Source organism: Lactuca virosa, chromosome 7, assembly GCF_052849685.1.
Source record: "Lactuca virosa cultivar CGN04683 chromosome 7, Lactuca_virosa_CGN04683_v6, whole genome shotgun sequence".
Lineage (NCBI taxonomy): Eukaryota > Viridiplantae > Streptophyta > Magnoliopsida > Asterales > Asteraceae > Lactuca > Lactuca virosa.
This window is the reverse complement of record NC_136432.1, coordinates 58695611-58721428: the sequence shown is the minus strand read 5'-3', so window position 1 is coordinate 58721428 and position 25818 is coordinate 58695611. Positions and strand designations below refer to the sequence as shown.

General features: G+C 34.4%; 1 protein-coding gene across 1 annotated transcript; it reads right to left on the bottom strand.

Moving 5' to 3' along the window:
• Positions 1 to 13318: 13318 nt before the first annotated feature.
• Positions 13319 to 14566, bottom strand: LOC145125187 (putative F-box/LRR-repeat protein 23). Its single transcript, XM_079060679.1, has 2 exons — positions 14174 to 14566; positions 13319 to 14009 (listed from the first exon to the last, which is right to left on the bottom strand). The coding sequence occupies exons 1-2, from the start codon at positions 14503 to 14505 to the stop codon at positions 13496 to 13498; spliced, it is 846 nt and encodes a 281-aa protein (XP_078916805.1). The 5' UTR covers positions 14506 to 14566; the 3' UTR covers positions 13319 to 13495.
• Between the last annotated feature and the right edge of the window lie 11252 nt (positions 14567 to 25818).

Here is a 25818-nt window from a genome sequence, read left to right as displayed (position 1 = left end):
GACTATGGTTAGGAGGAACCTCTGTAAGTTAATCTACACTCTATTTCTTTCAATTTAACTTATCTTTATAGTCATGAGTCGTTATTATGAACCTATAAATAAGATTTATCAGTAATTCCGAGTCAAAATACTTATTGATCTACTTAAGGGAGGTGTCTAGAATGGTCACGTTGGCTAGGTTGTTGGATATCAGAAATTCTATATGCCAAAATGGTCCTGCCTCCCAACTGTCCTAGCTGACTAATCCTTATTTGATAGAACTCTCAGTATTCATTAGGATTAGTGAGGAATCTACACTACCATTATCGTCAGGAACAAATTAGACTAAGACTAAGTAATGATTATATTAGGTCACATCAGAGAAAAGATAAACACAAAGGCAAATCTCTACCAAAAATCGCTAGTCATTCACCTGAGTCAGGTGAGTGCATATTCACTTTCATATAACACATAGATAATGATGTATTTATATAATTGAATACTATATGTGGTTATGTGCAAAGATGCTACGTGTTAGATAAAATATCATAAATATAGATCTTATATGATATATACCATATATGTATTCTATAAATATAATACATCGGGTAACGAAGGGTAGTGAAAGATGTTATAGTACAATGAAAGATAAGATGCCATAGTATGAGGAAAGAGGTAGGCAAAGATAGGATGCCATGACTTTAGAAATGGTACTAGTGTGCCAACGATGTAGAAATTGTACTAGCGTGCCAACGATGTAGAAATGGTACTAGTGTGACAACGATGTAGCAATGGTACTAGCATGCCAAAGATGTAGAAATGGTACTAGTGTGACAACGATGTAGAAATGGTACTAGTGTGACAACGATGTAGAAATGGTACTAGTGTGCCAAAAATGTAATCACTTAGCATGGTACATGTGACAACCACCAGACTATTCATGACCGTCTCGTGGAACACATACGAGTTTATAACCTATAGGTGATAGACTTCGTGCCCATTTGATGTACTCTACCCTACTGACATGTACTGCGGAGAAAACCCTATAATAGTACTGTCAGTAACAATGATTAAGATGATCCTTAGGACAGACCCTTAGGAATAAATACTAGAGGAAAACCCACTGACATGTATTGCGGAGAAATCCCTGTAACAATACTGCCAGCAACGATAACAAAGATAACCCATAGGAAAGATCCTCAGGGAAGAATAGCTAAGAAAGTGGGGATGGGTAATTGGGTTAATTTATTAATAATTAAACATATTAACTATATTATTGTGGGTTGAAAATCGTATGTACTCACTACATTTTCCAACCTGACCCACTCAGCTTCTTTGTATCACAGGTAGGGATACAAAGTTACATGTATGATGAGAGATTCAAGGAGATGTAGACTGTTATTATAAGATACTGTAAGGCCTGTTTATGCTTATGTTTTGTATCAATTATGACATCCCAAGATTTTCTAAATTCATGAAAAACATTCCTTCGAAAATACTTTTATGGGACCAAAATCCGCTTTGATAAATAAACTCTGGTTTTGAGTAAGCACGTAACGTCCCAAAAACGTGATCCAAAATTTTCATTTTTAATTTAAGTACAAACAGTATTCCAACCATTTCCATACATCCCGAATAAAATAAGTGTATCAAATATCATAAAAATCAAAGTGAAATCTCAAGTGCGGAATCCATATGGTGTATGCGATGCAGTCAACCCGAGCTCTTCCCCTTGGAACCAGAAGTACCTGAAACTTAAACTGAAAACTGTAAGCACAAAGCTTAGTGAGTTCCCACATACCATACATAAACACATAACAGCCCTGCCCAAAGAGTATAACGGGCCCCATCCTAACTCGCATAACGGGCCCCGCCCAATGGGTATAATGGGCCCCGCCCTAACTCGCATAACGGGCCCTGCCCGCATACAAATCATAACACATAACCACTAATAGCATATAGGATAATCATCGGGCCCCACCCAGTAAGCACACGAACATATACACATACTAGTGTGACATAGACAATGAGTATTCTAACATATCAAATCCTGGGTCGACATTGGTGTCTTCGACCCGCTATACATAGTGAGGAAAACTCACCTCGAATGTTGAACCTCACTAAAGATCCCAAGTTGCTGTCCTGAGGACTCCCCGAGCTATCAATACAAAATATCACCCAATTAACACTTGGGTTCTAAACTATATCCAATAATCTATATTTGGGTTAGAATGCCCATTTTACCCCTAATCTAGTTTAACCCAAAACTAAGGCCCAAATCCAAAATCTAAAAGGCCCAAAACCAAATAATTCTTCATGGCCCAACTCGTAAAATTCCTCTGATTGAGTACGCGGGGCGTACTCAGTTGCACGTTATACGTAGTCGCTGCTTGGTTTGTACGCTGCGCATACGGGCTTGTGCGCTCAGCGTACTCATCCATTAAGTCAACATTTCCATTAAGCTCTTATTGGTTAAGTCCAAGGGCCCAAACCACATATCTGAGTCATAATCAATGTCTAGAACCATAAAGTCGCTGACTTGGTGACTTGGCATGCCCCAAATGACCCCAAACTCAAAATATAACATTCTACTTCCATTAAATGAACTCAAACTCATGCATGGGTGAGTTCCAACCCAAAAGATGCTAGCTTTAAGACTTAGAAACCTCAAAAATGTCAAGAGGGGCGACTCATAACATCTAGTATTGCATCGAGCCACCAAAACTCACTCATGGGACCAAAAGTTAACCAAAATCAAGCTAAAACTATATCTAAGCTATGACACATCAAGTTCAGAACTTTATACCTCCAAAGAGTGCCAAATGATGATGATGATGTTCCTGATCTACAAGCTCTCACTCTTCCAATGAAGCTTCAAGATGATCTCCTTCCTTCAAAAGCACCAAATTACACCCAAAATGACCTTCAAAGCTCAAGAACACTCAACAATGGAGTTAGGGTTTCGTGGAGGCTAATTAGAGAGAAAAAGGAGGCTGATAGAAAAGATCCTTGGGCCATAATGTTCTTTAAATAGTGCCCAAACCCTAAATATTAGGGTTTTGGGTCTGGACACGTACGTCGTGCGTACCAACTTGTACGCTGCACGTACGTGCATGGCATCCGCGACTCACTTACTCGTGTACGCCCTGCGTATGGCACAGAACAAGCCCAAAAGATTAAGTCCAAGATCTTCAAAGCCCAAAATCAAAATTAAATGAGAAAAAAAATTAAATAAATAAATACCTTAGAATTACTGGGCATTACAAAACATAAATAAAATTTTTAAATTGGCCGTGAAAATGTGGATGTCACGGATCTCTTATTTCTATGATTAACATGGGCCACACTATCTTTTCCAAATCAAACTAAATCATTTTCTTATTAGTCATCAAATAATAAAAACTTGATTTATGTCCTCTGTTTAACGCCGCAAAAATACCGAGTAAAATTTTCATTCTGAATAAGTCAAAACCATTCATTAATTATGCCAAAAGATGATTACAGTAAAAGTATTCTAAAACATCAAAGTTGAATCATAAACAATCATTGCAGAATAAATTTTAAGGGGATGCAGTGCGATCAAGTCATGCCCTTCCTTTTGAAACCAGAAGTACTTGAAAACATTTTAAACATAAACAGTAAGCACAAAGCTTAGTGAGTTATCCAAAATACCACATGGCATAAAAATTAGTGGGCCCAACCCTGGGGTATAATCCAACCCAACATATAATCATGGGCCCAGCCCTAGGGTGTATTTCAACCCAAACATAGAATAATGGGTCTAGCCCTAGGGTATCTCTCAACCCAATACATATCAATGTAGGGATGTCAAAAAAACCCTGTGGGACCTCATTTCTTTCGGATCTCAATACCATACGAGACTAATTTTTCTAAAAAAATCGGGAGTAGGAGTTGGGGCGAGGCGAGATTAAACCCCGTTTACCTTCGGGATGAGGTTCAGGAGGAGTAGGTATTTCCGTCCCGTACTCCCGCAGGGCCTCGTTTATATAATAAGATAAATATATATATATATATATATATATATATATATATATATATATATATATATATATATATATATATATATATATAGAGAGAGAGAGAGAGAGAGAGAGAGAGAGAAAATAGGTTATCTAATTCTAGGGTTTCCTTCTTTAATCCTCACTTCACAAATATGGCTTCACTGTTGTCGAAGGCAAATGATGGATATTGATGATGTAGTGAATTGATCATATATTTTTGGACATGTCGTATTTATATTTGTAAGTTTGTTGGATTTTTCGTTTTGTAATGTTTGGATTTGTAATGTTTTAGTTGCTAAAAAATTAGATTTTAAGCTTTTAAACTTATGTAAAATAGTTTTTTTAAGCAAAAAAAATCAATTTTAAGCCTAAAAAAATCGGGGAACGGGGGCGGGATCGGGGGCTATGTAAACGTGGGATTTTGGGGGCGGGGGCAACTACTGATTTTGGGGGCAGGGGCGGGAGCAACTATTTTCTCTCCCGTTTGGTCTCGTTAACATCCCTATATCAATAGCCCCAGCCCTGTGGTATATTTCAACTCAAACATACAATAATGGGCCCAACCCTGGGGTATCTTTTAGACCAATACATATGAATGGGACCAACCCTAGGGCCCAACCTTGGAGTATATTTTGACCCAATACATATCAACGGGTCCATCCTTGGGGTATATTTCAACCCAATACATATCAATGGGTCCAGCCTAGGGGTATATTTCAACCCAAACGTACATGAAGAGTCACAAATCCAACTAGCATCCTACATAACACAATCCAGTGGGTCGGCATTGGTGTCTTCTACCCACAAGTATAGTGAAGACACTTACCCGAACTACTCAACAGAAGCGCAACAGCTACCTCAGCATCAGAACAGCCAACCCAAGTTTCCTAAAACCAAAATGAGACCAACACTTAGTCAAATAATCAATTCTACCCAAGTTTGACCAAAAGTCAAACCGATCAAAAAGTCAACGGTCAAGGCTAAGGTCAAAAATTGAGAACAGCAACCCTCCACGTCGTGGCCTTCCTTGGTCATGTCGTAGGCAGAAAAAGCTAAAACAATCGATGGTTCCCCAATCGCCACACCATGTCAGCCTAAGGCCACGCCGTGGGGACTGGTCTGAACAGCTCAGACGCGTTTAATCCATTTTCTTTCGATTCCAAGAGCTCCAAAGCTCAGATCTGATCTTTATCAAAGTCTTAATGGATAAAGTTTCTAACTTTATACATTAAGAAGGTCGAAACTACCAAGATGAAGACTTTAAGTCTCAAAGGGACAAAACATGCATCATTCTTAACTTAATCCATTAAGTCCTAAGTCTAGAACTTTCAGATCTGAGTCATCAAGATGTCTAGATGGTTAAAGTTTCCAAATTTATCCATAATAATGCTACAATCTTCCAAGATCTAAACTTTCATACACAAAAAAGACCAAAAGGACCGGTATAACTTGCATGGCTAGAAGGGAAGGCAAAAGATCACAACTTTCCTAGTCCATGAGGTCCAAGAAGCATTCCAAATTGATCGGGGTTTATGCGGAGTCAGGGGTTTATGCAGATTCAGGGGTTTATGCGGATTCAGGGTTTTATGCGAATTCACTGGTTTTTTTTTTCAATATTTGGATTAGGGTTTATGCAGATTCAATAGAAAATTGTTGGATTCAATATAACAAAATTCAGATAGAATAAGCACTAGATTTTTAAATATGGATATAACAAGATTTTGATTATTTATATATCATCCTTAATAAATAAAGAACTTTTTGCCACATGGTATGCTCTCTTTCAATTTGACAAATATCAATTTGTGGTATTTTTGAATTAAATTAATTACACTTGTCATTTTGTGGTTTTTCCAATTTTCATAAATACAAATTCCACATATATATTATTGATATTATGTTATTATATTATTATGTTACTGTATATATATATAATGTGTTTATTTATATTAAATCTTTCTATTCTAATCTATATATCTTATAATAGAAGCATTTTTCTAAGCACCACATTGATTTGAAACTCCATTGTCCTTTCATATTCTCAAATGACTACATTTCTAAGCACCACATTGATTTGAAACTCCTTTGTCTTTTCATTTTCTCAAATGACTGTTCAAATGTCTTCTAAGTTATTGATTTAGCATTAAACATCAAACATGCTATATAAACTCTTACAAGTAAGAAGGATGTCATAACAAAATGAAAAGAAAAAAATTCATTAGGTAAAATTCTTTTAGAACGTATTAGCATTGATGGAGTCCCTAAGAGAGCTCTACAAGTCAAGGTTGTGGATGAATGTGTCATTTTTTACTCATAGTTTGATCGTGTTATATTTTTTTTCCAGTAGTGATGTGCAATTTGAGTTGTGGTTTGCAATTTTCGAAGTTACATGTGAGAACATCATCATTGGCTTATTTGTTTTTATCTCTTCGTTTTTTTATGAATATTTCAATATGCTTTGTTTTTTCTTAGATTTTTGTTTTCTTTTATATTTGGATTTGTACATGTATAAAAGGTTGTTTGAACCACATATTGTAATTGATTAAAGCAATACATGTTAAGTATATTGATATGCTCCATAATTTGTATCATAAAAGTTTAATTTCAAGTCCATTGTTATAGCAAGTTGTACAAATCTTATATGAAGTGGCCTAAAATGAGAAGTTTACAAGTTTAACAAAGTTTCTTTCATAATTAGTTTAATGTTATTAATAATTTTTTATTGTATGTCTTAAAAGGCAGCAAACATGTCATAATGAGTTTTTATATCAACTTCGTATAAATATAATTATTTCAAAATTAATAATAGCGATATGAGTATTTTAATAGCGTGTATGTATGTCTCTCTCTCTCTCTCTATGTGTGTGTGTGTATATATATATATATATATATATATATAAATCTATTCTGCTCAACGTGGGAAATTTACTTAAATCAAATTCTTTTGAAATTTTCACAACAACAAAAGAGTTTTTTAATTTGTGTATATTTATGATTTCAAATATACAGTTATTAATCACTACATGTCAAAAGTTTTTGTAACTTATGGTTAGTAATTGGTAGTGACTTTTTATTTTCCTCTTATTTATATACATTATATATCTATTAGTAATTTATAAATAAGTTTTCTCACAAACAATCACGTGTTTTAAGATATTTTTAATTAAAATATGAAGAGTTGAAAAAAAAGAGTGTTTTGTCGCATCATGGTTATTACTATGCAGATTTTTCTTGGAACAATAAGTATTCTTTCATAATTCGTTTAATGTTATTAATAATTTTTTGTTGTAAGCCTTAAAGGCATCAAACATGTTATAATGAGTTTGTATATCAACTTCGTATAAATATAATTAGTTCAAAGTTAATAATAGCGATATGATTATTTTAATAGCGTGTGTGTATGTATGTGTCTCTATGTGTGTGTGTGTGTCTGTCTATATATATATATATATATATATATATATATATATATATATATATATATATATATATATATATATATATATATGTGTGTGTGTGTGTGTGTGTGTGTGTGTGTGTCTTCTATATATTTTTTTGTATGATTTATCAGTATTTAATAAGATTTTTTTGTTACAAATGTTATAGTAAACATTGTAGTGTTTTTATGTTATTAAAAGTTGTAGTATTTATGTTTTTCATATATTTGTTATTCATTAAATACATAAATTAACATACAATTTGTATACAATTTACAAACCTTAAAATGATCAATAAAATCATCAAATATTTATTTTTTATACTATAAGTTATTCGTTATATATAGAAATCAATATATGTTTTATATACATTTATTAACATTGTTTTTTCATTTATAAATATTAAATCACAATTTATAGAATTGGGAGAATGATTAAATAATTGTGTCGATGTGTGTGTTTGCCATTAAAAAAACTATATAAATATATTATTGCGCAACGCGCGGGGATTCGTCTAGTAAAAGAATAGTTTTATTCTCCTTTTGACATGTGTCATCATATTAGGCCTCATAATTAATGCATATTTTATTTTTCTTTTTCCATTTGTCACCCTATTATGTCTCTTAATTAATGTATGCCACTTGTCAACCTATTGATTCTCCATTTCAAATTTCAAATTTCAAATTTCTCACTCTAATTACATTAAATTAATAACATTAGAATAAACATTAAAATAAAATTAATACAAATTATAAAATGATATAATTTTACATATTTATTTAAATCAATGATTATAATTTTATATAACTAAAAAAATCTCTTAATTAATAATTTATTTAAAATAAGTGATTAATAATTTTAAGTTTTTACTATTAAAGTTTAATTAATTTTGTAACCGTGGTTTCCACAGGTTATAAACTAGTATGAGAATAACGGCTCCAAATGCATTTCTTTCCTTTCAACGTTTCTAATCTCCTTCATTTATGGCCAAAATCACTGATATCTCGCATCCATTTGATTAAGTTGCAGGATTACTCATATATCCTTTCCAAAATAATTCAATGTTCCTTATATGGATTTCTATTTTCTTCACTGCCTTCTAGGAAACGATTGCAGTTTTTGTAGGTCAAAATTTTCATCCCATTGATCGATATGACTAGACTATTGGGAGCAACAATTTGGGGTACATTCTATTTCTCAAATCCATCAGTAATTCAACATTCTCCGGTTGACATGTCCTCCAATCAAAATGCTTCTGCATCAATCAGGTACTTATTAATTCTTTTATTGTTACAACATCTATATACTCAGTTTATGATCTTATGTCTCAACGGTTGTAAACTTGTGTTTTTTTTAACGTTTTAATAGAACAAAAATGCAAGGTGGATACTTTACAAACTAGATTATTTTGACTTGCACACTATATGCTCGACAAAATATGCCATAATGAAGAATATTATGTTTGCTTTAAAAACAATATCATATGTAATAAATCAAAATCCTAACCAAAATTTAAATTTATTTGTTATCTCAATCAATCCCATTATAACAAGGGTATATATGTTTTATATTGCTGCAATCGCTTCATTTTTGTAAATTGTTCAGGAAGCAAGAACAATTAGATTTCTAATGATTGGAATTGCAACAGAGCATATGAAAGGTATTATTTCATTTATGTCGATTTTCAATATTTATGTTTTAAGTGTTGGAAAAGTGGAAATCATTTGAACTTTGAGTTTGTCTCCTTTGTAATATCTGTCCACATGCCTTTAGGTCCTAAATATAATATATTTTTCTTAGTCATATATGTATAACTGGAAATATGACTTGAGTTGAACTCTTCCAAACTAAGAGACAAGTAGGGGCTTTGAACTTCAATATATTCAGATGCAAGCGAGATGATTCTATGGTTCTTGAGAGTTGTTATATTTTTCCAATGCATTCTGAAAATGTATCAGGGTCTGAAAGCCCCTCATTTCCATTGCCATAACCAGGTTAGCCCTCATCTAAATTTTGAGCATTATACATATAACGCAGACAACTTTAATTTGTCAGGTAATCCCATGGATTTCTTTTCCCTTGATTTTGAATTAGTTTTTCCAAGACTGTTAATACTTGCTCTTCAATGTGATTAAAGCAACTTAGAATGAGCTCAATACATTCTTATCATATATGTGTGTTTATGTTCAAAAAGAGTTTGGTGTGTATACATATGCTCCAATCTGATTAGAATGTGTTTATGATTGTGTATGTTTATCTGTTCTTGAAACTACATTTTTTATGTCTACAAATCCATTCAAATATGATCTTCTTGACCAAAATTTTTTAAAATATGTTTTTGTATTCGAAATTTGATTATTTTTTCATGTGGAAAATGCTTGAATATGAAATTTACTTTGCTTGAATCAAGTTTCATGATGTGTTTGTGTTCAAATATGAAAATATGATGGATTTGTGTTCAATTTTTTTCTCAACATATTAATAAGTAGGTTGGATATTCATTTGTATCCGAGGGCTACGGTTATGCGATCTGGTAATTTATTTAAACAGGGACCATTTATGCATTTTTTAAAAGCAGGGACCATTTTTGTTAATATTTTTAACGTGGACCATTTGTGCATTTTTTTAAGCAATAACCATTTTTTTTTTAATTTTTTTAAATAGGGTCCATTTTTATGTTTTTAATTCTTGTTGATTTTGTTTAAATAGTGACCATTTGTACATCCATCACAAAAACATTTACCATTTTTGTTAAAAAATTTCACAAGGGCCATTTAATTCTGGGGTTAATGATGCTTATTCTTCAAAGCTTGAATGACATGTTGAATTGATGAACATGTGCTTAATGACATTAAGTTGAAGCTTTTGTTGCATTAATATTTCTCTTTATATAAAAAATGTTTTGATTATTTAGCACAACAACTCACACGATTCTCAACTTTCAACAAAATTTTCAGATCAAGAATTATACAAAAAAAATGTTAGGAATATGGAGCTAAAGGGGGTGGCGTTGAAGATGATACAAAGGTATATTATTTGTATTTTTTTAGTTCATTACATGTTTGATCATATCCCGGTAGGGGTATTGGAAATGTTACATCTTTGAAAATGGCTTTGAATGTTTGAATTTGATATTGGCTACAATTATTTGCATGGTGAGTATGAGAATAGATCTATAAATGTAGCAATCAACTTGGTTTGAAGGTCGACAATGAACATGAGGTTTGTAATTATCTACATTATTTTAATTTGTATACGGTGTGGTACATGAATGTGCTACTTTTGGAGAGACATGTTATGCTGTTGGAGTTTTAGAAGATGATAGGGAATATATTGATGTCATTGAGAAAGCAAGTCAATCAGGTTTTGGTTATTATTTATGGTCTTTAATTGCAACCATGCTAAAGTCTAATAGTTTGTCTATAACGTGTTATGTTTGGGAAAATACAAAAGAGTATTTGTCAGGTGCAATTCTAGACAATCAAGTACAATCAACAACTCAGATTAAAGTCTCTAGGCATTATGATATTTCTCATTATTTAATATATGCATTAATTATTTATTTCTTAGTTACTAAATTATATTTTTTCAATCACAATTACTATTTTATATATATGTATAAAGATTAGTATTCAAAACATTATTTGTATTACGATTGACTTGCTTACTAATGATGAAGTTAAGGACTTGACAACTTTATATGATTGTTTTTTTTTACTCCAGAGCAATTCAAGCATCAAAGAAGTCTCTCCGGAAATTTATGATTTTGAACATTTATTAAAAATATGTCAATAGTTTTTTTTATTAGTATAGATTTAATTACCTACTTATTCATCATTTTGTTTATATTTATTTTGAAATTTTATTTTAAAAAATGTTTAATGTTTACACTTTGATATTCAACACAATTATTTAAAATGTGTTAATAGTTTATTTATTACTAGTATAATTTGAATTACTTCATTATTCATCATTTCGTTTGTATGTATTTTAAAATTTTACTTTAAAAAATGTTTACACCTTGATATTTAATTTTTTTTATTAGCTTGTGTAATACACGGGTTTTACACCTAATATTTTATAAAAAAATAAAAAGTAAACTCCAACATAAAAAGATATACATACATGTAGTTCTTAATTTTCTTTTCCATTTTTCTAAACATTTCTTTAAATCCAAGTTTTATTTAATTCTAAATTTTACTTATTTTATTAAAAAATAACTAGGGAGGAGAATGGCAAGTCTAATATTGTAATTTCAGATGATAGCAAGACATGTATGTCATGGGGATTCTATGCCTCTCCTATGATGTATGTGCATAATGCTTTAACTTATAAATAAGTTCCTTAAGATGGGGTAGTGTAAAAAGTTCTCTAACTAGGGAGGAGAATGGCAAGTATAATATTGTAATTTCATATGATAGCAAGACATGTATGTCATGGGGATTCTATGCCTCTCCTATGATGTATGTGCATAATGCTTTAACTTATAAATAAGTTCCTTAAGATGGGGTAGCGTAAAAAGTTCTCTAGATACTTCGCAGGGAAATGACATAAAATCCCTTAAATTTGGCAAAAATGTACAGATTTACCTTTTTGGATATCTTTGTTTCATTAAAGTTGGAGGTTTACAACTTTTTTTCAATTTTACCCTTTTTGCAAGTTTACCTACCCAAAAAAATGAACATTTCTACCAAACTTAAGGGCTTTAATGACCAAGAAAATGGGTAAAACCAAACATTTGTGTTAAACGGAAGGGCTTTAATTAACCAGAAATACACAAAAGGGTAAAAGTGAAAAAAAAAAGTTGCAAACCTCGCTTTAATGAGCCTAAAATATGCAAAACGATAGATCTACATATTTCTACCACACTTAAGAGCTTTTATGTTGTTTGCCCTACTTCCTCAACCATATAGACGCTTATGGTTTTATATGGACAACATGGTAATTTTAACAAGATGTCGTGTCTTGGTATTACCAAATACTACACAAACAATATGTTCATGGTGTCTTGTGTACCAAAAACACTATCTAAGCCAACAAAATCCATAACAGGAAAATCATTAGAGCTTATGAAAGTAGAAGAAGCTCGAACAATTTTTTTGAAAATATTGGACCTATTTGATATAAATACAGTTATAGTGAAGCATATAAGATCAAGTAGGTCCACTATTTTCATGCTTATTGTTGGAACTTCTATTAAACTCAAACTGTTAATGATATCATTTTATATTGTATAGATTTTCTTCATTTAGCTAGCGTATGTTTCACAAGATACATACCCACAATAATACTATAGTACTGAACATATTGTTTGTAGAATGTCTGGTAAGACTAAGACATGCCGGATTGTCCTTCATATATAAAATCATAAATGTCTATAATGTTGAACAAAGTATTAAGAGAAATCACAGTACCTTCATCTTTGGTCAAGAAACTCATTTATGACAAAAGCATTATGCACATACATCATAAGAGAAGCACAGAATCCCCATCACATACATGGTTCATTATCATCTAAAATTAGATTATTGCCAATATTACTTCCAAGGAGTCACAAACTATGCTCTCGATATATTAGGTCCTATCATTTTAGATGATTTCTTATAACATATATTTTGCATATGCATGACCTTTCTGTAATTTCCACGCACAAAAAGTCACAAATATACATACATCTAACGGAAGTACATTGGTATGTTAACAATGATTAAATCCATCAAATATAGAATCTAAATGATTTGAGCGAAATTAAATTTCGTCCATTTGACAACCGAACACACTAGGAAATGGAATGTCGAATTCCAGTTCAATCAAATACTACCGGTATCTGCAAACCAAACGCGCCCATAGGTTTTCACAAAATGTAGATGAAGGTAAACCTTTTTGGAAAACAAATTATCGCAAATATAATTATAAATCATTCTAGATTTTATCAATTCAGGTCTTGAAAACTAGCTAGTGTTAAAGGTACCAAAAGCATACCCACATTAAACAAAATGATACCAACATACGAACACAAAGTCGGAAGCAAAAGTAAAGTAAAACGCATACAAGTCTTCAGTCTTCAAAGAAGTCACTTTCTGAAAAGTCATCATACATTTGATCATCGTCCGAATCAGAAAATTGATGATAAAACGGGCGGTTTTGTGTAGAGCTGTGCTTAAAATCTTTGATCCTTTTCTTGCATAACTTTCCTAAAGACCCATCAAGATCAAGGTTATAACACATCCGAACATCTAGGGACTCAAGGTGAGGGCATCCATTAACAATGGCCTCAAGTCTGTCATTTGTCATCTTAGTATCAGATACATCCAAATGGCGTAACTCATGCATGTTATCCGCGATGGCAAGGGCATGATTGTCAAAGCTCTCACTCAACAGTACTTTGCACATCTTGAAGGACTTGAGCTGAGGGCAAATCCGTCCAATAACTTCAAGGTCTTTTGCATTGATATAGGTTTTAGAAAGGCGAAGTTCCTCCAATTTTGGTAACCTCTCGACTGCAAGACTCAATTCACCACCCGTGATACGGAAGCAATTCACAAGACAAAGACGTTTCAGGTTTCTTGAGCTGTTCATAAGTCCAAATTCAAGCCAAATTATGTAAGATGATAAATTATCCTCAAAATTGTATTCCACAAACTTATTTATTTTTTCATAATTGATGGGGCGTATTTATATTTTATGCAGTATGACTATGAAACTGAATAGCAATGGGAAAGGGGAGAAACTTACCGTTTCACAATGTGATCAAGGAGTTCGTCGGAGCCGAAGGAGCCGATACTGATATCAATCAACTCCCCACAGCTGAGATCGACTAGTTCCATAGTCAGTGCTTTTCCCCAGCCCCAATCTTTACCTTGCCGTTTGACCATATTAATGACTTTCCACATCGCCGGATACTTGCAAATTTTCAGCCAAGTTGTACATACTTTCCGTGCGCTATTCAGTATTTCTGATATATGCAATCTTTGAAATATATTCACCATCACTTCGTCAGGCATTTGTAGCCAATTTGGGGATTCTTTCATCGCCGACCACGGCTCTGCGGTAGAGATCGACTCCATTTCAACTATGCAGTAATTTTACCGAATGGGTTTTATCTTCACGATAAGTTTCTCTAGGTTATTGAAAACCCTCTTTTTTAACGGAGAAGACTGAATTACAAAAACTGACCCTAGACTTTATGCGTTCTACGGATAAAGTCCTTTAAGAAACACATATTTGTTGTTTCCCCGAATTAAATTGGTCCACGTTCTTTTTCTTTTAAATTACCTTTTAATAATGGTTTTTGCCGTATAAAGGTGTTTGGTCCATGTTCAAAGACTCTTTTTACTTCTATTATTGTTTACTTGTATATTATATGTATATTACTGTTTTTAGGAATAATCTTTTATAAGAGTAATATAATATAGTTTTGATTTAGTATATATTTAATTATTTATGTTTTTTTTTGTATACATATGAACATTAAACTTGTTTGAATTATTTACAAATATCATTATGACCGGTTAATGTCTGTTTTTCGACCAACAATGTTTTTCTTTTGTACACATTTAATGACTTATGTTTTGTTTTTATACACATTTAATCAATTATGTTTTGCTTTGTACACATTTAGTCACTCATCATATGTTTGATTTTTCTAGAAGTTCAAGAACCGAGTTCATGTGTTCATCTAATAAGAAAACTGGGAGTTCATGTGTTCATCTAATAAGAAAACAGAGAGTTCACATGTTTTTCTAATAAGAAAACCGAGAGTTCATGTGTTCGTCTGAAAAAGCAGAGTTACTAGGTCCATATAAAGAAGAAGAAAAAGAATTGGTTATCTTCAGAGGTAATTGATTTTGGGAACTTAAAGAGTTAGGCAGGGTTTATAATTATGCAATATTCTACAATAACATCCTACTAACTCATGGACTAGCTGTTAGAAAAACACATATAACAGTTTTTCGTGAGTACTCCCAAATCCTCAATTGGATAAGATTCAGAGAAAATCAGAGAGAAAGAAAGAGAATGAGATGGTGTAATTTCGTGAGTACCAGAAAACTGACTAAAATTGGTTATAAACCTTCCTTGTCTGAAAAACTGTCATATAACAGTTTTTCTCAACAGTCAAAACTGTTATAAATCCGGGTTTTGTATAAGAATTAATGTTAAGAAAACCAGCCAGGGGCTCTGCCCCTTGGACCCAGCCAGGGGCTGCCGCCCCTTGGACCCTGCTCCCAGGGGCGCTGCCCCCGGACCCCTGTTCGTTCAGGGGTTTCGCCCCTAAATGACAGTATACTTTGATACTTGATCAAACTTAAACAAGTGTGTACTCCACACCTTCCTTACTTGTTTAATATTTATCAATATCATTTTTAGTCAACAAAGTAATCCCATTACACTTAAATAACATTGATGATAACAAATCACCAACAAACCTCCCCCATTTAAGTGTAATCTTAATTAACTTAAAATGAAACATAACACCAACAAAACTTATGCATAAATGAAATATCGTGACGATTGAATTTCACATTACTATATTATTCATTCCAAATATTCGAATATTAGGGTATCACTAAGGATTGAACCATTTCTATTCTAAGTGAATACATGAAGATAATATACACAACCGTTTACATTCTCAAAGTTCTAACTTGACACTATATTTTACTAGCTTGTGTCCCATCCTTCAATAAGCATATCAAAGCCAAGTCCTAACTTCTTGAAGCAGCTAAACTTCATGCCTATATAGGTAGTTCTTTTGTTCTTGCACCTGCAAATGCAATTTTTCAAAGAACTATTAAGAAATAAAATTTCAACCTCCTTAACTTGCAGTACTGAACACATACTTTGGGATGATAATAATAATGTGTTCCAATCTTCAAATATCAAGCTTTCCACATTGAATTCAACATCTAATATTACATTAGATGGGAATTGGGTATCTCAATATAAAAGATTTTAATTGGACTTTAAACCCATCCCTACAGCCGCCTTGTGCACAAGATCTCTTGCTAACCCTTTGGTTAGATGATCGGCTAAATTCAACTGAGTTCTTACAAACTCCACAGATATCACACCAGTCATGATGAGCTCACGAATCATGCTATGTCTAACACCTAAATGTCTAGACTTTCCATTGTACACTTGACTATAAGCCTTAGCCAATGTTGCAGCACTATCACATCTGATAGAAATTGTAGATATCGGTTTGGGCCATAATGGAATTTCATAAATCAAATTCCTTAGCCACTCAGCTTCTTTACCAGCAGCATACAATGCAACAAAATCAGACTCTATGGTTGAGTTAGTAATACAAGTCTGTTTCTTAGATGCCCAAGAAATGGCACCTCCTCCAAGAAGAAACACCCAACCACTTATAGAGGAGTGATCCTCTAAGTTGTTAATCCAGCTGGCATCTGAATAACCTTCCAAAACAGAAGGATATCCACTATAAGTTAAACCATAATTCTGTTGGATTAGGTGTCTAAGCCCATAACTATAATTGGTATGTACTTGAATTGACAGCAGCACAGTCCTTTTGGGTTGCCCTCAACCTAGCAACTGGACAAGGAAATTATAAAAGGAGAGATATTAATTTATAAGATTAATAAATTAATATATATATATATATATATATATATATATATATATATATAAATGATTTATTAATATGTTAATGGATTAATATATTAATTAGAAATCATTATGTTTAATTAATTGTTAGCCAGAAATTAATCAGAATTGATTTTGGGGTTAAAAGAATTAATTATAAGGTGCAGGGACTAGTTTGCAATTATCTAATAGTTGAGTGGAAGGCTCTAGAACCCCCTTGGAAGAGGGTGGACGAAATCTTTAGGGGAAACCCTAATAATTTCGTCCATAGGGGCTTGGATAAGGCCCTTGGGTTTGCTTAGGCCCTAAGCAAAGGATAACTAGGGTTTCCCTTAAACCCTAGATCCCTCAGCTATATAAGGAGCCTCCTGGTTCATGTTTTTGGTCACTCTTTCTTTTGAAGAAACCCTAAGGCCGAGATTTTGCATACTCCCTCTCCTCTCTCTCTTCTACTTTCCTTCTTGCTAGTTTGGGTGTGACTCCATTAGAGGCATTACACTTGTGGTGCTAAAGCTTCCAAGAAGATCAAGATCAAGATCAAGGGAATATCAATTGTTTGCTATAACAATTGAAAGGTATGTAAACCCTAAACCCTAGTTTACTATTTTCGATAATAGCCTCTCTCCTCTAGGGTTCTTGTATTGCAATTCAAAGTTGTATGTTCAATAGTTAAAACATAGATCCAAAGTAGGTTGCATGTGAACTTAGGAATTGTTTTTCTAGTTTATTTGTTTTACCTAAAACCCTTCAGTGGTATCAGAGCCATTGTTGTTTTAAATTGAATTGCTACAATTGTTGAATTGCAAATTAGGGTTTATAGCTATTAAACCCTAAAGGCCAAATTTTCGATTTCTAGGGTTTTGGATCAAAGGGTTTTTTCGAAAACCCTAGCCTCCAAAGAACCCTAATCGAAATTAGGGTTAGGGTTTTGAAAACCCTAGCCTCCTCCCTTGTAAATTTCGAAATATGCTAGAGGATAACTAGGGTTTCTTGTTTTTTGGATAATTGTTACTTAATTAGATTAATTGGATAATTATCCTTACCCTATTTTTCGAAATTAGAGGGATAAGGATTAGGATTAAATTAATTGATTAATTTAATTAGATAATCCTTACAAGATTTAATAATTTGATTAATAGTTAATTAATAGATAAATATTAAATCTAGTGAATTGGTTTATTTAAATTTGAATTTAACAGCTTAAATTTCGAAATTTATATAAACCCTTGAAGTTTTAAAAAGTTTTAAAACACACCTTATATATATAATTAAAGGTTTAATATTATATGTATAAGAATATGGTCAGTCAAATCGCTAGTATGCCTCATTCACGAAGCTAATCTATAAGGGGGGTATAAGGAAACTGCCTATAAAATGGTAGTTGAATGGGTGTCCACTCTCACCCACCGCTTCCTTGATTAGTGGAGGGTCGTTAGCAGAACGGATTTGATAGGACAACTACTTCTCATTAAAAGTATAATGATATTAAAGAAAGTACTAGAACATTATTTTCAAAATCCCAACTCTAGTTACTTTAGGAAAAATGTGAAAAGTATGCTAATCCATGAAATTGCACATTATGCTTTATTGGTCGTTAGTGGAGCGTGTGTGGTTAACCAGCACACTAAAAGGCACTAATAAAGAGTAGCAATGGGTATCTCATAATTGTCATTTTGATGGAGCGTGTGTGGTTTACCAGCACATCAATAGTTAATGATAAAGACAATGAGGTTACCAAGCACATTTGCATGGTTATTCACATCTTGTTTGTGATCCTCGGCATCCCAGTCACAAATAGAAGAGCATAATCTGAGAATAAAACATGTCATTGAATAGTTTCAATGTATCTCAAAAGAATTAGGAATTTCACTTCGTTTGTTTCGTCTAATGGTGGAATTGGTGAATCGTCATTCACCTACCTTTATGAAATTTGCACTTGGATCTCGGCATCCCATTTCTAAGTTGTGAATCTTCATAGTTGGATCCTAACCTTGATATTATATCTTTGGGTTATTCTATTAAGGTATCTTGAAATCTAACTAAAACTTTCTTTCTTTTCAGATGTCTACTCCTGGAAACACTTCTGCTTCGTCCTCCTCCAACCAAAACTTCTCTTTGCTCAATATATGCTCCAAAGTCGTTATGGATGGCTCAAACTATAACGATTGGATGCGCAACATCAAGATGGCTCTTCGTTTCGAGAACAAAGAATATGTTCTTGAAAAGGAGCTCAAAGAGCTTGATGAGAATGAAGCTACTCCTGAAGATCTTGCTGCCTACAAGAAACATTACGATGATGCTACCAAAGTGGCATGCATCATGGTGGCAACTATGTCCCCAGAACTGCAGAGGTACTATGAGGACTACTGGCCTTTCGAGATGAACAAGGACCTTATGGAAAAGTACCATAAGCGAGCTCGTCAAGAAAAGTTCGAAGTAGTCAAGTCACTCATGGCTTGCAAGATGAAAGATGGGGAGTCAGTTGTGTCACATGTGCAAAGAATGCAACGCTACATAGAGCGTTTGGTCAAGCTCAATATTCACTTTGATGAGGAATTGGCCATTGACATGGTCTTGAACTCACTTCCTGAATGTTATGGTCAGTTTATTCTAACTTACCATTTGAACAATACTGAGCAGACCTTGGCCCAATTGCACAACTTGTTGCAGACAGCTGAGGCAGGGATGAAAGGTAAAAGTATACCCTCCACACCTGCTAGTGCCCCTGTTTTGGCTATTGGACAGGGAAAGGGGAAAAAGAGGAAAGGTCCTCTCAAGCAAAACTGGAAGAGCAAGGCTCAAGCTGGGTCATCTAGTAATGGCCCAAAGGCTAAGCCCAATGGTTCCACTCCCCATGTTTCTGATCCAAAAGAGGCAGTTTGCTTTTACTGCAACCAAAAGGGGCATTGGAAGAGATCTTGCCCACAGTATCTGCAAGATATCAAGGATGGCAAAGTGAAGCCATCTTCGGCAGGTATTTACACTATTTCTGCTAATAACTCATTATCTTCTCGTTCATGGGTCCTTGATACAGGATGTGGTTTTCATATCTGTTCTGATTTGCAGGGTCTAAAGGAAAGTGAGGAGATAGAGCGAGGAAGGATAAACCTGATCATGGGAAACAGAAAGTCTTCACCAGTAACCAAGATCGGAGTTTATCAGCTTCTGCTTAGTAATGATGTTAGATTAGATTTAATAAATTGTTGCTATTCGTCTGAGATGACGAGAAACATTATTTCATTTCATGCATTGTTCAGACAAGGTTTTACATATTCTTTTAATGATTTGAATGGTTCAATTTCTGTTTATAAGAATGGTGTTTTTATGTTTGAAGCTTTGCCTTGTAATGGTGTGTATGAAACAGTGACTTGTGTTGATAGCCTAGGAAATAGTGTACTTAATATTGACTTGTCTAATAGTGTAGACAAGGCATGCTTGTGGCATTGTCGTCTTGGACACATTAACAAGAAACGCATAGCCCAACTCCAAAAGGATGGAGTGTTGGAATCATTTGACCTAAAGTCAGATGATATGTGTGAGTCTTGTCTTTTGGGAAAGATGACAAAATCACCATTCACAGGGTCTTGTGAAAGAGGTGAAGGTCTGTTGGATCTCATACACACGGATGTGTGTGGACCCTTCAGATCAACTACAAGAGATGCTAATCGATTCTATGTGACCTTCACTGACGATTATAGCAGATATGGATATATCTACTTGATCAAGCATAAGTCAGAAACTTTTGAAAAGTTCAAAGAGTTTAAGCATGAAGTCGAAAATCAATTGGGCAGAAAGATAAAGATACTTAGATCCGATAGAGGCGGGGAGTATCTTAGTATCGAGTTTAACGACTATCTGAAAGAATGTGGGATAGTCTCACAATTGACTCCTCCTAGGACACCACAGTTAAATGGTGTAGCTGAGAGGCGCAATCGAACCTTGTTAGACATGGTTCGTTCTATGATGAGTCAGGCTTCGCTTCCTATTCACTTCTGGGGGTATGCCTTAGAGACAGCCGCCCACATCCTCAATCTTGTCCCTACAAAGAAGGTTGCCAAAACACCTCACGAAATGTGGACATGGAAAGTTCCCTCGTTAGCACATATTAAAGTCTGGGGTTGTGAAGCTTTCGTAAGACGAGAGACTCACGACAAGCTAGCAGCTAGAAGTGAGAAATGTGCTTTCATTGGTTACCCAAAGCAGTCTTTTGGATATTTGTTCTACAGGCCTAGTGAGAACGTGGTCTTTGTAGCACGAAGAGGAGTCTTTCTTGAAAGAGAGCTCATATTCAAAGAGGACAGTGGGAGCACTATTGACCTTGAAGAAATTCAAGAGTCAGCCAATGAAGGAACCTTAGATGACACTAGCACTCAACCAGAGGAAACAGTTCCTGTTGAACCAATTGATAACTCATTACCTCTTAGAAGATCCACTAGGGTGAGTGTGCCACCTGAGTTGTATGGTTTTCATATTACTTCAGATGGTGACACATTCATAAGTGACAGAACACTGGTAAACTTAGATGAACCAGTCACTTATAAGGAAGCAATGGCAGGCCCAGAGGCTTCTAAGTGGAAAGAGGCAATGGACAGCGAGATTAAGTCCATGTATGACAACCAAGTTTGGAATTTGGTTGATAGTGCACCAGGTCGCAAGACAGTTGGGTGCAAATGGATCTTCAAGAAGAAGACAGACATGGATGGGAATGTGCATACATTCAAGGCTCGACTGGTTGCAAAAGGTTTTACTCAAACCCCAGGGGTTGACTATGATGAGACTTTTTCGCCAGTGGCTAAGATTAAATCTATTAGGATATTGCTCGCCATAGCTGCCTTTCATGATTATGAAATCTGGCAGATAGATGTCAAAACTGCTTTCCTTAATGGGAAGTTGGCTGAAGATGTTTACATGAGTCAGCCAGAGGGTTTTGTTGATGCAAAGTTTCCCAATAGAGTGTGTAAGCTTGAGAAATCCATTTATGGATTGAAACAAGCATCTCGCAGTTGGAATCTTTGCTTCCATGAGAAAGTCAAAGAGTTTGGTTTCTCTAGAAGTGAAGATGAGTTTTGTGTGTATATCAAGGCTAGTGGGAGTATAGTAACCTTTCTGGTGTTATATGTCGATGACATATTACTCATTGGTAACGACGTTCCAACCTTGAAAGAGGTTAAGTCTTGGCTTGGAAAGTGTTTTGCAATGAAAGACCTTGGAGAAGCTGCCTATATTCTTGGGATTAGAATATTGAGAGATAGAAAGAAGAGACTAATTGGACTTAGTCAGAGCACATACTTGGATAAGGTACTAAAGAGGTTTAGTATGGAAAATTCCAAGAAGGGAGAGCTACCTATCCAGAGCAATACCAAATTGAGTAAGACTCAATGCCCGAGTACAGATGTTGAAATAGATGACATGAGTCGTGTACCTTATGCTTCCGCTGTCGGATCGATCATGTACGCTATGACATGTACTCGCCCTGATGTGGCATTTGCTTTGAGCATGGTCAGTCGCTATCAGGGAAACCCAGGTAGAGCTCATTGGATAGCAGTTAAGAATATACTCAAGTATTTGCGAAGGACAAAGGACTGGGTTCTTGTGCTTGGTGGCAGTGATACCTTGAGAGTAGATGGTTACAGTGATGCCAGCTTTCAGACGGATAGAGATAACTTCCGTTCTCAGTCGGGCTGGGTATTTTTACTGAATGGAGGAGCAGTTACTTGGAAGAGTTCCAAGCAAAATACGGTGGCTGATTCTACTTGTGAATCAGAGTACATTGCAGCAAGTGAAGCGTCGAAAGAAGCAGCTTGGTTGAGGAACTTCATCGGGGATCTCGGAGTTGTTCCAACCATCCAGGAGCCTATGGAACTGTTCTGCGATAATGAAGGAGCGGTTGCCTTGACAAAGGAACCGAGAGATCATGGTAAGACCAGACATATCGACAGAAAGTACCATTTCATTAGACATAGAGTTGAAGAAGGCCATCTTATAGTAAAGAGGGTGTCATCTGAAGATAACCCAGCAGATCCCCTCACAAAGGGTCTGAGTAGGGCTAAGCATATTCAGCATGCTCGGAGTATAGGACTGAAAGATGATATTAGTTTTAGTAGTTAGATTAGTTTTTGAAACTTGTAACAAAGTAAATGTAATTGACTTTTGGTGATTAAATAATAAAGTATTATTTATAAGTTTGGCTACTACCTTTTGTCAATTGTTTATTACTGTGTTTCATATTTTGCATGTTTTACTTCCTGAATAATGAGATTATTCAAACTCCACAGTCGCTCGTACTCTTGGAAGTAAGTAGTGAATTAAGACTGTCATGAATTGGATTGCAGATTGTCTAAGGATAGACATGGCAATAGAATTGCTGCAATGTTCATGAGTACTCAGAAATTGAGATTTGAGTATTGGATAAACCCACGCTCAGAGTATTACTTCATGGAATTCATCACGAGTAATACTGAGACGATAATATCTTATAATCTTGAAACGAAGATATATGAGTTGTAATTTACAAGTCGGTTGTGCATTGGTGATACGAAAACGCATCAGTAACTTGGTGTTATAAAACGTATTGTCATGCATAATTTGATGAGTAAAAGATACAAGCATATGAGTCAACGTTTATTCGTTCCTTTTGCCCTAACAGGAAAAGCGATATCTGTGGGCCCCTCGATGATTTGGTGTTGACTTATGTGCTGGGCCCAGCCAGGACTAAATTGATGTGTTCGATTAGAAGTCCTACATCATCACAAATCAGGAATCGGGAAACATAGATTCTGGACAAACAGATTGATTACATTCCATGTCTTTTGTCTGGGGATATCAAGCAGAACGAAGGGTTATATGATCACTTATCTTAGGACACGTAACTGACTGGGTCAGAGTTCAGCATCAGCTTTTGGAAGCTACAATTTGCTGGTCAAATTTAGAAGGCATACTAGCAATTATAGTTACAGACTTATCCAAGTGGGAGACTGTTGGATTAGGTGTCTAAGCCCATAACTATAATTGGTATGTACTTGAATTGACAGCAGCACAGTCCTTTTGGGTTGCCCTCAACCTAGCAACTGGACAAGGAAATTATGAAAGGAGAGATATTAATTTATAAGATTAATAAATTAATATATATATATATATATATATATATATATATAAATGATTTATTAATATGTTAATGGATTAATATATTAATTAGAAATCATTATGTTTAATTAATTGTTAGCCAGAAATTAATCAGAATTGATTTTGGGGTTAAAAGAATTAATTATAAGGTGCAGGGACTAGTTTGCAATTATCTAATAGTTGAGTGGAAGGCTCTAGAACCCCCTTGGAAGAGGGTGGACGAAATCTTTAGGGGAAACCCTAATAATTTCGTCCATAGGGGCTTGGATAAGGCCCTTGGGTTTGCTTAGGCCCTAAGCAAAGGATAACTAGGGTTTCCCTTAAACCCTAGATCCCTCAGCTATATAAGGAGCCTCCTGGTTCATGTTTTTGGTCACTCTTTCTTTTGAAGAAACCCTAAGGCCGAGATTTTGCATACTCCCTCTCCTCTCTCTCTTCTACTTTCCTTCTTGCTAGTTTGGGTGTGACTCCATTAGAGGCATTACACTTGTGGTGCTAAAGCTTCCAAGAAGATCAAGATCAAGATCAAGGGAATATCAATTGTTTGCTATAACAATTGAAAGGTATGTAAACCCTAAACCCTAGTTTACTATTTTCGATAATAGCCTCTCTCCTCTAGGGTTCTTGTATTGCAATTCAAAGTTGTATGTTCAATAGTTAAAACATAGATCCAAAGTAGGTTGCATGTGAACTTAGGAATTATTTTTCTAGTTTATTTGTTTTACCTAAAACCCTTCAAATTCATGGTCCCTTTCAAGTACTTGAATACTCTACTCACAGCTTGCCAATGATGTGAACTAGGATTACTAGTATATCTACTAAGCCTTCCCACAACATATGCTATATCAGGCCTAGTACTAATCATGGCATACATTAGACAACCAATAGCCCTTGAGTATTCAATTAAGTTAAACTTTTTCAATATCTTCTCAATATAATGAGATTGAGAAATTGAAATCCCATTGTTTCCTTTTCTAATTCTTATACCAAGAATTACCTCAGCCTCCTCCATGTCTTTCATATCAAAACTAGATGATAAGAATTTCTTGGTTTTATCAACTTCTTCTAAATCAGTACCAAAAATCAACATATCATCTACATATAAGCAAATCATGACTCCTTTACCAGAAGTATCAAATTTGCTATATACACACTTGTCAGCTTGGTTTAATGCAAAACCATTAGACAAGACAACATCATCAAACTTTTGATGCCATTGTTTTGGTGTTTGTTTCAAACCATATAATGATTTCTTCAACTTGCACACTTTGTGTTCATTTCCAGGCATCACAAACCCTTCAGGTTGTTTCATGTATATTTCCTCATCCAAGTCACCATTCAAGAATGCAGTTTTCACATCCATTTGGTGAATCACAAGATTATGTATAGCTGCAAGAGCTAATAATAATCTAATAGTAGAAATTCTGGCAACAGGAGCATAATTATCAAAGAAATCAATGCCTTCCTTTTGTCTAAAGCCTTGGATAACCAATTTGGCTTTATACTTATCAATAGTGCCATCCACCTTCATTTTTCTTTTGAGGATCCATTTACGTCCTAATGCCTTGCAACCAGGAGGTAAATCAGCCAATACCCAAGTATTGTTATGCATGATAGAATCAATCTCATCATGAATTGCCTCTTTCCATAAA

Bases quoted from the DNA above. Each gene is read 5' to 3' on its own strand.
- LOC145125187 (XM_079060679.1), bottom strand. From the start codon at position 14,505: ATGGAGTCGATCTCTACCGCAGAGCCGTGGTCGGCGATGAAAGAATCC. The intron at 14,010-14,173 runs GTAAGTTTCTCC...ACTTATGAACAG, and splicing joins CTTGATCACATTGTGAAACG to CTCAAGAAACCTGAAACGTC.